The 14,040-nt window shown below is 56.6% G+C and overlaps 3 protein-coding genes across 3 annotated transcripts in view; all 3 read right to left on the reverse strand.

The window, feature by feature from the left end:
* Positions 1-290: 290 nt before the first annotated feature.
* On the reverse strand, positions 291-4,557 carry TMEM82 (transmembrane protein 82). The gene is made up of 6 exons (XM_006866417.1): positions 4,470-4,557; positions 4,262-4,334; positions 3,932-4,109; positions 1,940-2,357; positions 577-764; positions 291-380 (listed from the first exon to the last, which is right to left on the reverse strand). Exons 1-6 carry the CDS (start codon positions 4,555-4,557, stop codon positions 291-293), a joined length of 1,035 nt encoding a protein of 344 aa, XP_006866479.1.
* A 2,180-nt stretch (positions 4,558-6,737) lies between these two features.
* Positions 6,738-9,231, reverse strand: SLC25A34 (solute carrier family 25, member 34). The gene is made up of 5 exons (XM_006866359.1): positions 8,854-9,231; positions 8,231-8,296; positions 7,974-8,126; positions 7,513-7,647; positions 6,738-6,920 (listed from the first exon to the last, which is right to left on the reverse strand). The coding sequence occupies exons 1-5, from the start codon at positions 9,229-9,231 to the stop codon at positions 6,738-6,740; spliced, it is 915 nt and encodes a 304-aa protein (XP_006866421.1).
* A 3,306-nt stretch (positions 9,232-12,537) lies between these two features.
* PLEKHM2 (pleckstrin homology domain containing, family M (with RUN domain) member 2) overlaps positions 12,538-14,040 on the reverse strand; it is a 55,554-nt gene continuing 54,051 nt past the window's right edge. Inside the window, exons 19-20 of the mRNA XM_006866360.1 lie at positions 13,305-13,421; positions 12,538-12,675 (exon numbers count right to left, since the gene is read on the reverse strand). Of these exons, the coding sequence (XP_006866422.1) occupies positions 12,538-12,675; positions 13,305-13,421 (255 nt within the window). The remainder of the gene's footprint in view (positions 12,676-13,304; positions 13,422-14,040) is intronic.

Here is a 14,040-nt window from a genome sequence, read left to right on the forward strand (position 1 = left end):
CTGAGGAGGCAGTTCTCCTGGACTCACCCCCAGGAATGCAGGCCTGTGGGGTTGTAACCACTGCCCACCCTGAGAGAAAGGGATCAATCCAAGCAGTTCCCAGATGTCCCCACCCTCTGAAGGACCCCAGCCCCAAATCCTTTTTGTCTCTCAAGGACCCACAGTGCCCACCCCAAGGTCTGGTGGGGTCCAGCCCTACACCTCTGCTTCCAGGCAGTGTCCTGAGGCCAAGACTTCACAGGTCAGCCCGCTTGTGCCTCAGACAGACTCCAAGTCCTCCCTGAGGCTGGTCAAGAGGCTGAACTCTGGGGCTGGGCAGCTGCCGGAGGCGGTGGGGATTGGCTTGGTGCTGACACAGAAGGACTCTGGGAAGGAAAATCCTGAGAAGATGAGGAGGAAAGAGTGAGGATATCACCCCGTCCATGTGGGGGATGCCTCAGGCCTCTGTTGAGGCTGAAGGGCACAGCATGGAGTGGGCTGGTCCTTTCCTAGTGACCCAGAGAACAACCCAGGTCTGGCTATAGAGCGTTTGCCCCAGCTCCCCTCGAACTGGGGGCACACGGGATAGGTACCTACCTGCATCTGACAAAGGTGGAGCAGGGTGCGGGTGTTTGTCAGGCACCAGAGCTCCCCCAGCAGGGAGACGAGGATGCCCAGGAGGTCTAGCCAGCGACCCACGGTCAGCAGCAGCACAAAGAGGCCGCCCATGCGCACCAGCACCGTCTGCATCTGGCTCTGCATGCCAGGGTGCTGCCGTTGTTCCTCTGGTGACAAGAGTGGGGCACCGTCACTGCCCATCTGCCCAGCCACCCTCCCCATCCTGATGCTCTACCTTGAGGTCCAGCTGGGCTGGAGCCCTGGACCTTCCAGTGTCCCACCCACCTGCTCTGGCAACCCCTGTACTTCCTCTCCAGGCACCTACTGGGCACCAGATACTTCTGCTCCTCCCAACTCTGCTCAGCCCACAAGTCTTCCTGCTCATCCCTTCCTCCTGCATCCCACTGCCTTGGAACTGCAGGGGCATCCTGCACCCCCATGCCTGACCTCTCAGAAAGTCCAGCAACTCTTTTTACAGACTACATCCCCTCACCCCCGGCAGACCTCACCCCTCAGACTGCCCCAGCCTGGTCTACGCCACCTTCACCTCTTCCCCAGGACAACCAAGGCCTCACAGGGAGGGCTCCTTGCGTCAATTACTGCAGCAACCAAAATGACCTTCTGGAAACATCAACTAGATGGACTATTCCTCTGCTTATTAAGCCTCCCAGGGCTCCCTACTGCATCTGGAGGAATCTGTGAACACCATAGTTTGCCTTAGGTGGTCTTATCTACTTTAAATTGAGTTTGAACATGTGCTCCAAACTCACCTTATCTCTGACTCGCTTTCCCTTGACAACCACCCTCCAGCCATCTTGACTTTCTTCCATTTATGGTATGCCAAGCTCATTCCCACCTCAGTGCCTTTGCACCTGCTGTTCCTTGTGCCAGGACTGCTCTTCCTCATCCTGCTGCTTCCATTCCCACCACCACCACCCTGCAGCCAGGGGGCTCTTTCTAGGGCCCATATCTTACCTGTTACTCTCCTGCTTAACACTGCAGTGGTCAGCCTGGATGATGAGGCACCTAGACTAGGTTCTTAAGCACCTCACCAGTCTCACCCCTTCCCATGGCTCTTGGGGTGACAGTCATACTCAATGTTTTTCAGCTGTTTGATGCCACCATGTTTTCTCACCTCTGGACTTGGGAACATGCAGTTCCCTTAGCTCCAAATTCCCCTTTCCCCCTTCCTCCTCCCTAGGGAGCTCCTATGTATCCTTCAAAGCCCAATTCAAACAGCATGTCCTCTGACTCCAGCTGCACACCCTTCTCAGAACTATCCTGTGTTGCCTTTGCCATTAGACCGGACACTCTGGGATGGTGGGCACTGGCAGGTCCTCACCCTGCATGTAGATGACCAGCAGTGTGTAGCAGATGGTGAGCGGCGTCCAGAAGCGCACAGCCTCCGAGGTGGTCAAGCAGTCCCTGTTGATGAGGGCCACGGCCGCCAGGTCCCCCACGGTGAAGGCTACGGCCAGGGCCCGGCCCAGCAGTCTGGGGAGGTCGTCGGCGCCAGCCAGCAGGCCCAGGCATACCCCACAGTAGTGCTGGCTACTATGCAGCTCATAGAGGCGGTAGACATGGCGGCGGAGGCGGCGGGCCCCTGTGCCAAGCAGTGCGGCCAGCCCAAGGGCCAGCAGCAGGTTCTGTGTCCGGTGAGGGGCGCCCTCCTGCAGAAAGCTCAGGCCACAGGTCAGCCCACAGCCCAGCGAGTACTGGCCCAGCAGGTAGAGCTGCAGCCTCTCCGTGACGTGAGAGCCCTGGGTGGGGAGGAGGCAGATGAGGGCCTCTAGTGGTGGGCCCAGGGCAGGACCAGGAAACTGTCAGGTTACAATACTCCACTCTGTGGGAGATGAGTCTTGTTTGCAAAGAACACTGGTAGCTATGGGAACAGTTCTCACCACTGCAGGATAAGCACTGGACCAAGAAGTTGGTATGAACTTCAAGGTCGTTAGATCAAACTCACCAGCAGCTCCTCAGAAACCCTATACAGGGTCACTATGAGTCAAAACTGGCTGACAGCATTTAACAACAACAGCTTTAATCCTATGACTTAGAACTTGTCTGCTTGATGGAGCGGTGATTCAGCAAGGCCTGGTCAAGCCTGCCCCCTGCTGGTTGTTGACCACAGACAACCCACTCACCCTCTTTTTCTGGGTTTCCCCTATGTGAGATGGGATCATAGCAAACCCTTCCCCCTTTGGTTACAAGGATTAAGTTGCGGTGATGCACTCAAAGTATTTAACATCCCCCAAAGCTAAAGCAAGGAGCTCTGGCTGCTAATCTCACGGTCAGCAGTTTGAAACTACCAGCTGTTCCGCAGGAGAAAGATGAGGTTTTCTGCTCCCATAAAGAATTACAGTTTTGGAAACCCTGTACAGGGTCACTATGAGTCGGAACCGACTCCACGGCACATAACAACAACAACAAAGCTAAAGCACATCGCTGTCTCATAGATTGGAATTCACAGTGACCCTGCGAGCAGAGTAGAAATGCTCCCTAGTTTCCAAGGCTGTCATCTTTACAGAAGCTGGTAACAACCACTGACCTTCCTGTTAGATGACCACTTAGCCATGGTGTTACCAGAGCTCTCTGTACTAAGAAGCATGGTGGTGGTGGTTATGTGCCGTGGAGTCAGTTCCGACTCATAGAGACCCTGTATAGGGTTTGGTGGTGGTGGTTATGTGCTGTGGAGTGGGTTCTGATTCATAGAGACCCGATTCGTAACCATTACACTATGAAGCATAGTGTGGGACACTTGGGTGTGGTGCTATGGGATAAAGCACGGGACTGCAAAGCCATTTGAACTGCAAGATCGGGTGGTTCAAACTCACCAGCTGCTCCTTATAAACCCTATAAAGGCATTCTATGGGTCAGGATCAACTCGAGGGCACTTAACAACAGTCATTGTTACTTTCTTGGGACTGGGGTTGTATCTATTCAGAGTGGAGACTTGGCTTTGATAATCAAAAACTCAGCAGATGGTCTGCAGCTTCTATTCACAGTCTTACAGAAAAGGGGGTGGTGGGAAGACTGGGGACCCTGCAATTATGCCTAGCCTTCTATGTTCCAGGAATGAGAATCAGAGCTTTAAACCAGTGCATTCTGGTGTGACAGCCCCCTGCTGAAAATCTGCATTTTGATCCCAAGTATTCTGTTATCAGAATCTATATTTTAACAAGATCCCTAGTTCTGGCTGATCTATAAGATCTATAAGAATCACCTGGGATCTTATCAAAACGTTAAAAAGTAGGTTTGAGAGGCAATTTCTCAGCAGGGGTTCAAGCCCAGGAGTGGCTGCTCCCGCCTTCTTTGTGTGTGTGTATGGTCTCACCTTGCTCGTGGACAGCAGGGTGGAGACCGCCCGGAGGGAGAATTCGAGCACCACAAGGGCGGCCACCCGGACCCCCACGATGGTCAGGATCAAGGCCAGCCCCGCCAGATGCACTGTCTCCAGGGAGGCCCATTGCGCCTGCAGCAGATTCTTTTCTGGCTGCCGTTGATTGGGGTCCCTGTGGAGGCAGAGTGGATGCATAGATGGGTCCTGGAGGGGTCCCAGTGCTCTGAGCTACACTCCCTGGGGAGGAGAGGTGGTCTCGTCCCCACAGTCCTCCCCTCAGGGGCTTGGCAGCCGGCTGGAGTGGGCAAGGAGGTGGACACTCACTTGCTGCAGCTTATGAAGAAATAGACTTTCAGGAGGCTGCTCAGGATGGACACTCCGCAGGCTCCGACAAGGCCTGGGGTGGGGGCGGGGGGAGACAGGAGGGTGGGAGTCAGAGAGGGGGCAGCCAGGGAGGTGGGAGAACCATGTGGGTGGGGGCTCACCTGTGAGACCGGGGCCGGGAGGGGCGGGGCTGGGAGTAGGTACTCACCTTGTAGGAGTGCATCCAGGAGGCTGGAGCCCCAGTCGAGGGAAGGGAGGCCCGGGAACCAGGAGGGGAGGGCCAGCAGTGAGAACATGGCGTCCGCCCGGGATCGGGGCCCCCCGCCTCCGGCCAGGCCTGTACTGGGACAGACCGACGTCACCGTCACCAGGGCAAAGGTGTCAGGGAGGGGAGGGGCTGGAAGGGTCAAAGGCCCCTCTGGAGGACACCCAGGGGAGGAGCAGGGAAGCGAGGAGGGGCCTTCACCCTTCCGGGACAGGCACTAGGGGCGAAGGGAGCCAGCTCTTGCCCAGGCGCTCCTATGTAGGCAGTGCAACGGGCCGCAGTGGGCAGGTGAGGCTCTTCCCTGGGACTGGTGTCTTGTGAAAGTCTGGCACCCACTTCTCACCCTCCTCTAGGGCTAGAGCGCCACAGCGCCTTTCCTAAGGTCCCAGGCCTCCCCTTAGGTCTGGATTCTGCTCTACCTTAGCCCAAGGTCTGGAAGAGGGATTCTATCATTTCCCAAGCCTGAGCTCTGGGGGTCTACCTCCCACAACCTTAAGTCTGGGGGTCTGTTCCTTACAACCTGAAGTCGGGCAATCTGTCCCCTACAGCCTGAAGTCTGGGGTCAAACAACCTGAAGATAGACTCTGTTCTGTCAGCTGAGTTTGGGAGTCTAGGCTCCATAGTCTATCCTTCGGAGTCTGGGGTGTGGCTCTACCCTTTCACTGAGGGTCTGGGGTGGCTCCTCTCATAGCAGGGGGCTGAATTCAGTCTTCTAAGTCCAGTTCTGCACCCTCCCCTCTCTTCTGCCTTGGGGCTGAAGACTTGACGGTCCTCCTTGTGCCCACTAGGTGGCAGACCTCACATAGGTCAGATGGAGTGGCACTGGGCACCCTGAATTCCTTACTCAGACAGAAAAAGAGCTGGGGGTGGGGGAGAGACTGAAACTACCGACAGAGGGGAGTCTTAAGAGTAAACAAAATAGAAAACTTTATTGGTTTGGAGTGTGTGGTGACGGGCAGGTAAGCAGGTGCTCCCGGGCACAGCGCTTGTCAGACATGGGCTGTGGTAGGGAAGGTGGTCAGTCAGTGCAGTGTCTTCAAAGACGTCTGTCGGGGAGTGTTGATGGAGTTCTGGCAAGGGGCCCAGGATGAGAACACCTAGCTACTTCCCTTCTGTAGGTCTCAGTTTCATCATCTGAACAATGGGCATCACAAGAGCTCCCTTTCAGAATTGTCCAGATATATCCAAATTCCTACATGGTGCTGGCCATCTGGGAGACACTCAATAAAAGCCCCAGATGAGATGCCCCAGCTTCACAGTGCACCCCAAGATCTCCCCCTGTGTACAGTGATTCCTCAGTCTTGGCACATTGGTGCCCATATTAAGGGCACAGGTCTGGGGTCAGAACTGAGTTCCAGTCCTGGCTCTGCCATTTCAAAGCTGTGTGACTTTGGTTAAAGCCACTTAACCTCTCTGAGCCTCGACTTCCTCGTCAGTAAGAGAGGGTTTCACCTGTCTCAGATGGTTTGGGATGAGGAGTAGCACATTAGTTAAGGAGCCCTGCTGGCATAAGAGCTAAGTGTTCAGCTGCTAACCAAAGGGTTGGCAGTGGTTCGAACCCACCAGCTGCTCCATGGGAGAAAGAAAATGGCAGTCTGTTTTCATAAAGAATACGTATAGGGCAGTTCTCCTCTATCCTATAGGGTCGTTCTGAACCAGAATTGACTCAAAGACAATGGATTTTCATAGTGTTTGGAAGTCTCTGGGCAGTTCAAATGGTTAATGAGCTGGCTGACAACTGAAAAGTTGGAGGTTCAAATCCACCCAAGGGACACTCAGAAGAAAGGCCTGGTGATTTACAGAACAACCAGCCATTGAAAACCATGTGAAGCACAGTTCTAGGATGACACACATGGGGTTACCAGGAGTTGGAGTTAACTTGATGCCAACTGGTTTGTCTTGTTTTTCTTTTCATGCTGTTTGAAAACTAATAATCTAGTTGATGCAGGTCAATCGCTCTGCTTAATTTGTGTGCCCATGGCCCTGAGTCATTATTATAACAATGAGTAAGGCTCTGGGAGGAGAACCAAGTGGGCAATGATTCAAGGCAGATGCTCTGGTCCTGGCTGGGCTATGAGGTGGAGCCGGACCACAACTGCCTATACTCAGCAGAAGCTGGTGACCCTCTGTGGGAGGGCCAGCCCCTGCTGTGTGGGTTGTCACTCTGGATGAGTCCCTAGCTGTGTTAGGCAGGACTGGGGTGGGAGATGCCTAGGTACCCTGCTGCTGGGCCCCTCCAGCCAGTTTCCGGAGCTCATCCCAGAAGAGCATGCTGAGGATGGTATGGGGACCCAGCCGCAAGTAGGAGGGGCCTAGACCCTTGTACAGCGCCAGGGGGCCCTCTTGTCGCCAGATCTTCACAAGGCAGTCGGCAAGGCCCCCATACAGCTGCCCCTGGGGAAGGATAAGGGTAAGCATCACTACAAGGGCTGTGGGGTCCCTGGCTGGCACACCAGGGCTGGCACAGCCCTCTTGTACTGATCAGAAGGCGGCAGCTCCCCACCCAGGCTGGGCGAATTACAAAAACCTAGATAAGGGGCCCTTCCTGTAGGCAGCCTCAGCCCCATGCCACTGCCCAACATGACCAGTAGCATTCTGGTAGGTTTCACCACTAACACACCTGTATTGGGCACAGTCGGCACCACTGTGAAACAGGGCCCATGTGTACCTGGGCTGAGGCCGGCAGTGCCACAGGAAGGCTGTGGAGTCAGGCTTGGCTTTCCATTCTGGCTCTTCCACCTATCAGCTTGGTGACCCCAGCCAAGTCTTTGGATTTCTGAGTCTCAGTTTGCTCATCAGGAAAATGGGGATTGTTCGAAGAATGGAAGAAGATCCAAATGTAAAAGGGATGAGGGGCATGGGACACAGCTGCTCAGCAAACAAGCTGAACTAAGGGGCTACAATATGCTGTGCATGTGTGTGTGTTGTGCGCTCACGCAAACGTCCTCTCAGCTCCCACATCCTCCACACCCCATTTCCGGCTCACCCTGCCAGCTCCATCCACAGGCTGGTTGTACAGTCTGGTGCTGACCACGTCAAAGGGTGTCATGACTGCAACCACGGCAACACTGCTGATCATGCCCCCAGTCAGGGCCACCAGCCAGCTGTCCTCCGGGAGCCACTGTGGGGACAGCATGGGCTGCTGACCCCAGCAATTGCTCTTCTCCAACCACGTGGCGGCCTTCCCAACTCCCAGGGTGACCACCACAATATCAGGATTCCCTGCTGATCCCCACTCCGGCCATGCTCAACAGCTGAGGTTGGGATCCCAAGGGCAGAGGCGGGGCACATATGTCATCATCCCCATCAAATGTCCTGTGTGTGTGTGGGGGGGAGGGACATATGCGATGTCTGGAATGAGGGTCCAGACAGATGTGGAGAAAGGAGGCAGGTCTCCCCGATTCCCGTGTGTCTATGTGGGTGACACAGGTATCCCTGTACCCTCACCTGTTGCTCCTGCACCCAGGCCTTGGCAGAGGCAAAGGTGGCCAGCTGAGCAGCAGAGCCCACCATGACTCGGGGCACGGCCCCACCCACGCCCCGCCACAGTCCTGCCAGGCCCTGCTGCTGCCAGATGGTCTCCAAGGCACCCAGGACACTCTGTGGGGAGAGGACATGGGTCACTAGACAGCCCTGCCCAACCTGGGAACCCATCCAGCCAACCCAACTCAGCCCAGAGGGCTCTGGGGAGTGGCGGGTCTCACCTGGTGATGATGCTGGTGCCCCACGGCCATGGTGGCCACCGTCTGGGCCTGTAGCTGCGTCTTGATCTGTGGGAGCAGCAGGGACAGAGAAGTTTGGGGATGGGACCTTGGGAGAGCTGTGTGTGGTGAGGGCAGTCCTGCTGGAGCGCTCCCAACTCAGGCTGTGGTGGTCTCACACCTGAGTTCAGGGATGGGCGGGACAGAGTTGGGGGTGCGGGTCTGGATGCAGCCTGGATGTACACATCCTTGTGACCTAAGCATGTCACCTAACCTTGGTGTTTCCTTGCCCTGGAAAAGTGTTTGAAGATCACAGGAGATGACACCTGGCCAAGGGAAGCCTTCTCTAAGGGGCACAAGGCCTCCCAGAAAAAGTGCTAGGATCAGAGCCACCATACCTCCTGCCAGCCTCAGCCCTCTGCTTTGTCTCAAGGCCAATGGGGCAAGGACGGGGGAGGTAGCCTCAGGGCAAGACCAGGGTCGGATTCCAGGCTGGAGTGTTTCTGGGAGCAGCCACTCCCTATGAGCCCCACCTTGCCCAGGTCCACTGTGCTCAGTCCCTGGAGGCTGCAGGGGCCTAGGAGAGATGGGTCTCGGGGTGGTGGTGGATGAGACAAGACACTCACCAGGTAAGCAGGGCTCCCCACGAAGGCTCCAAGCGCCCCTGCTATGGCACCTGCGACAATGGTGCCCCCAGGCTGCTGGGCAAGGCCAGTCTGGCATGTCAGGCTGTAGCAGTAGAAGCGGACCCCGTTCATGAGGCCCTGGTACAGGAGGCCGGCGGCCAGCCCCTTCTGCAGGCCCCACAGCCCGTCTGCGCGGGCCACAGCGACCACAGCTGCCACGAAGCCGCGATAGGGCCGTGGGTAGGTGCCCCGGGCCTGCAGTTCTCCCTGCAGCTGCAGCCTCGTCTTCACCACCTCCAGAGGGTTGGTGAAGAAGCAGGCCAGGCAACAAGCCGAGGCGCCCAGCACCAGGTCCACAGCTGGGGGCACCGCCTCCATGGCCTCCGGGCTTGGGGCTGGCTGTGTTTGGGTCAGGGGCATAGGTTCCCGGCCCGGGTAGCGGCACTTAAGCGGTTTGCATCCCCGTAGGGCCGCAGGGCGGGGATTCGAGGGGGCCCGGGCCCATGTCAGGAGGGTCCCAGTGGAACAAGTCGGAGGTGCCTGGCGTTCTGGGTCTATCTCCGGAGTCCACCTGCTCTCGTCTGCGAACCAGCGCTCAGGACACGCCCCCGCCAGCAATGACCAATCCCAGAGGCCTCTGACTCCACACCTCCCTGCCGGGGCGGGGCCTGAGCCCTGGGATCTGGGGGAAAGGTCACCTGGGGCCTGAGAAACAGTGGGGGTGGAGAGAAGTCTACAGTCAGTTTGCGCCCCTTCTTCTGCCCTCCCTCGGGCCCTGGGGTGAAGTGAGGGGGGTAGAGGCTGGGGGTGGGCCCAGACCTGCCCCTGAGCAGAGCCCTGGGCACCAGCAGCTGCCCTGCCTGCATTCCATTAAATCGGTGTGTGACTTCCCCTTTCCAGCCAGTCTTCTAATTTAGCTCCCAGTGTCTGGGTCTACTGTCTGCAGAAGCAGAGGGAACAAGGGTTCGCTAGCCCAGAGAACCTGATTTTGAATCGCAAGCTCTGTGTGACCTTGGGCCAGTCCTTTCCTCTACATCTCAGTGTCCCTCACTTGTAAAATGATTTGTTTTTAACAGATGAGGTCTTGCTTCCTTCCATAGCTGGACAGCTCCTAGACATCACCCATGGTGTTGAACTGTTCCTTTTTCAGAGGCACAGGTATCAACCATGTTTTTTGTCTGCTTCTAACTGTGGTGGCTTGCTGAATTCAAACAGTGGCATTTGATACAAGTTCAATGTTGTTTCCTTCAAGAATCAACTTGTCTTTCTGGGCTTGAGATAGCAACACCTGGGCCTCATCCAAACCTTTAGGGTGTATTTTCCAGCCAAAAAGTTTGGGATCTCAACAAGAGACCTCCTCTCCTGAAGAAAGGTGTTGATGGGGAAACTCGCATACACAAATGTCATCTTGTAAAAGAAGCCAAGTATAACACCCTGGATCATGGGCTGTATGTGGCTACAGTTTATGTGACTTAAGAGCTAACTGTTAAGTGCCATCAAATCAGTTCTGTCTCATAATGACCCTGTATAGGGTTTCCAAAGAGGAGTTGGTGGGTTTGAACTGCTGACCTTGTGGTTAGCAGTCCAGTGCTGATTGTACAGCACCACACCAGGAGTCCAACTTTAGCCAGAGCCTTTCTATTCCCCACCATGTGTCAATGTGAAGCCTCTTCTTCCAAGGAGACTGAGTTCAACGTTGGTATGATGGGAAATCTCTCTGCAGGTCCTTCTGGGCCTCTTTCACAGTAACTGATGTTGACACTTTCTGGAATGTCCACAGACTGGTTGCTGAGGATGGTCTTCATTCTCACAGTACAGCCCACGTGGAGATACCGATAGCTGTTTCAGAAGGTTCTCGGGAGGATTAAAGATGTGTCGAGAGCCGACTGTGTGTCACCCAATAAAAAGGCCCTGATCTCTGCTGCCTCTGGCTCATATGTCCCTGCCTCCCAATAAGGGATCCAGAGGTGACCATGTGACTTTCATCACGCCCCCCAGGTCTGCCCCTTTCTTTGACAGACACCAGGAACGGGAGGAGGATCTACGGCTCCTGTTCCAGCTCTGTCCACACAGGGGCTGGTGGGGGTATCATTGCTGCCAGGCCTCCTTGAGCTACCCACGTCCAAACCACAACAGAGTTGGTCTGACCCTGTCAGACCCCTCCAACTCTACAGCCTCCATACCCACCCTCTTCCAGGGGCCCTGAGTGCCTGGCAGGTGTGGAGCCCTTGCTCATGGTAGCTTTGACTCTCACACCCACAAGGTCATACAGGGAGAGGGCTCAGTGCTCCCCCAGCCTGACCCAGCCCTCTAAGCAGCCCCCTGATGGGAGCAGTCAGGAAGAGAAACTGGGGGCAGCTTGAACTCCACAGAGTTTATACCAGGAGTGGAGGCCCCTCACTCACAACAGAGGCACAGGGGTCCAGCCTTGGCCTGCCCTCCCCTGGGATGAGTCCTGGGACCAGAACCTGAGTACCAATAAGCAAGGTAAACAAAAGCTTACTTGTAGTAAAAAAACATGTGAAACTGTTCTCTCCAGATGAATTAAGCAAGCACTTGCTTACCTTACTTACTGAGTAATCTGACACTACTTGGGATTGAAGGGGTAGGGCAGAAACCACGAGAGAAAGCAAAGGTCAAAGGTCAAGCTAAGAAACTTCCTGGAGGTCCCAGCTTCTCCATTCTAGGCACCCTGGGTCCCGGCCACGGTGATGTGGTTCTTTTGTACCCTGTACCCTGAGTACTGAGACAATCGGCGTATTTGTAAAAGAAATGAAGGGATCAACTTAGAACTAACAGAGAGAACCAAAGGGGCTGAAGACTCCCTTCACCCCCACCCTGGTCAAAAAGGGTCAGTGACGAGCCATGGCAATATAACATGTCTATTTTATTTAAAAAACAAAACCCAAACCACCTGACCCCCTTCTCCCAGAGGACCTGTGACAAAGCTCCCTGGAGGGTCCCTGCTCCAGCCAAGCAAGGAGAGCTGAGGTGTCAATGTGGCCACCACACTGCAGGCTGGGGACTCAGCTCACCTCCAAAGCCCCTTCTCCTTCCCCTTTGCTCCTGGCAAAGAAGGTGGCCTGGGTCCTGGGTCCTTAGCTGGATTGTGGGGCGAGGAGGGGTGGTGGACATGCAGGGCCTCCTGGTGGCCTGCCCAGGCCCTGGTCTCTGGAGCGGCAGGCAAGAGGAGCATGAGGCTGGCAATGATGGGAGTAGCCATATGTAGAGACTGGCGTCCCAGCTTCCCTGCACAGCCCGGCTAAGTGTTCAAAATCGAACAAGAGCAGCCGGCGCTAAGGGCCCCCAGGTGGGCCCCTGACCCACAGAGTGAAGGGGCTCCTGCCTCCCACCTTCTCCTTTTGCTTTCCTCTTACAGTATAGATTATTCTCCCTGTCCTCTGGAGGAGGTGCTGCCTACTGAAGGTGCTGGGCCCTGACGAGGGGGTGCCATCTGCAGAACCCACAGGGTTCTCCGAGCCCCGCCCTAGCTCTCTCCATTTGCTGCCTGCTGGGCAGGATCCCCGGGGTGTTGGGCACTCCAGAACCCCAATTCGGATCTCTGGGGGTGCAGAGACCCCACTTGGTGCCCTGCCACTGAAGGCAGAGTCAGCTTGCAGAACGATGTGCAAGCCTGGCCCCAGCGACGACAGTGCGCCTCCCGTCCTGCCCACCAATGCGGCCTCAGCACCAGGGGTCCCTGGAGGCTCTGCCGCGGCACAGGCTGTCACTCCGCTGCCAGGCGCTGTGGATGAGGCTCAGGGCATCCTCAAATTTCTTCTGGCTGGAGACTTCCTGGATGGCCTTGTGTGGCAGGTCCACCTGGGGGACGTGGACGGGGGGGCGGATCTGAGGGGCTGGGCCCTACAGAGCCATGGGTGTCTGGGCGTAGGGCTGCTCTGCTTTGACCATGGGGCCCCTACAGCAGGGTTTGCCTCTTCCAGGAACCTTCTGCAGGCTGTGGAATCCCCCAGCGCTTCTAGTGGGGCTGAAGCAGTCCGGCCTCTGCTGATGACTAGCGGCAGTTCCTTCAGGGGAGGGGGCTCTGCGTTCTCATCAGTTCTGTACCAAGAGGGCTTGCTCTCTACCTCTGGCAAGCACTGAGCTTCCTGGAGCAGGTTACACAGCTTTTTTTGTGTTCTGGGATTAGATGAATGCCCTCCTAGGCAAGTGCTCTGAGGGTGAGGGGTATCCTGTCAGTCTTGGGTTCCCACCATCTGGGCACACTGGGAGCACTTCCTTCAAGCTTTTGGATCGGAATGGAGGCGAGTTCCTGGTTTGTTTCTACCTTTAGTCTCAGACTCCTTGAGGACGCAGGGTTTGCCTCTTTGGTCCTCTAATCCTATACCAATCCCAGAGCTGTTGGCACACTGCTGTCTCCAGGGACCCAGAGGCAGGGCCAGATTCTGGGAACAGCTGGGGACCTCCTCCCACCCCCAGGGTCCTGGTACCTGGTAGATGGTCTTCCACGCAGCACCCAGTGCAGACAGGAAGCGGTCCAGTTCAGGAGGGCAGCTCAGGTAGATGATCCAGGGAGGGAGGAGCTGCTGGCTGTCCTGAGAGAACTCCTGGGGAGAGCCGGGCCCCTGTGAGCAAAGCCAGCTCCCTCTGTGGGGGCCTGCCACTCCACTGTCCCCTGTGAGCAGACCCAGCTCCCTCTGTGGGGACCTGCCACTCCACTGTCTCCTGTGAGCAGACCCAGCTCCCTCTGTGGGCACCTGCCACTCCACTGTCCCCTGTGAGCAAACCCAGCTCCCTCTGTGGGGGCCTGCCACTCCGCTGTCCCCTGTGAGCAGACCCAGCTCCCTCTGTGGGGGCCTGTCACTCCACTGTGCCCTCTGTGGGGGCCTGCCACTCCACTGTGCCCTATGAGCAGACCCAGCTCCCACTGTGGGGGCCTGCCACTCCACTGTCCCCTGTGAGCAGACCCAGCTCCCTCTGTGCGGACCTGCCACTCCACTGTCCCCTGTGAGCAGACCCAGCTCCCTCTGTGTGGACCTGCCACTCCACTGTCCCCTGTGAGCAGACCCAGCTCCCTCTGTGGGCACCTGCCACTCACTCCACTGTCCCCTGTGAGCAGACCCAGCTCCCTCTGTGAGGGCCTGCCACTCCACTGTGCCCTGTGAGCAGACCCAGCTCCCTCTGTGGGGGCCTGCCACTCCACTGTGCCCTGTGAGCAGACCCAGC

This window comes from Chrysochloris asiatica, unplaced genomic scaffold, assembly GCF_000296735.1.
Source record: "Chrysochloris asiatica unplaced genomic scaffold, ChrAsi1.0 scaffold00090, whole genome shotgun sequence".
In the NCBI taxonomy this organism is placed as follows: Eukaryota; Metazoa; Chordata; class Mammalia; order Afrosoricida; family Chrysochloridae; genus Chrysochloris; species Chrysochloris asiatica.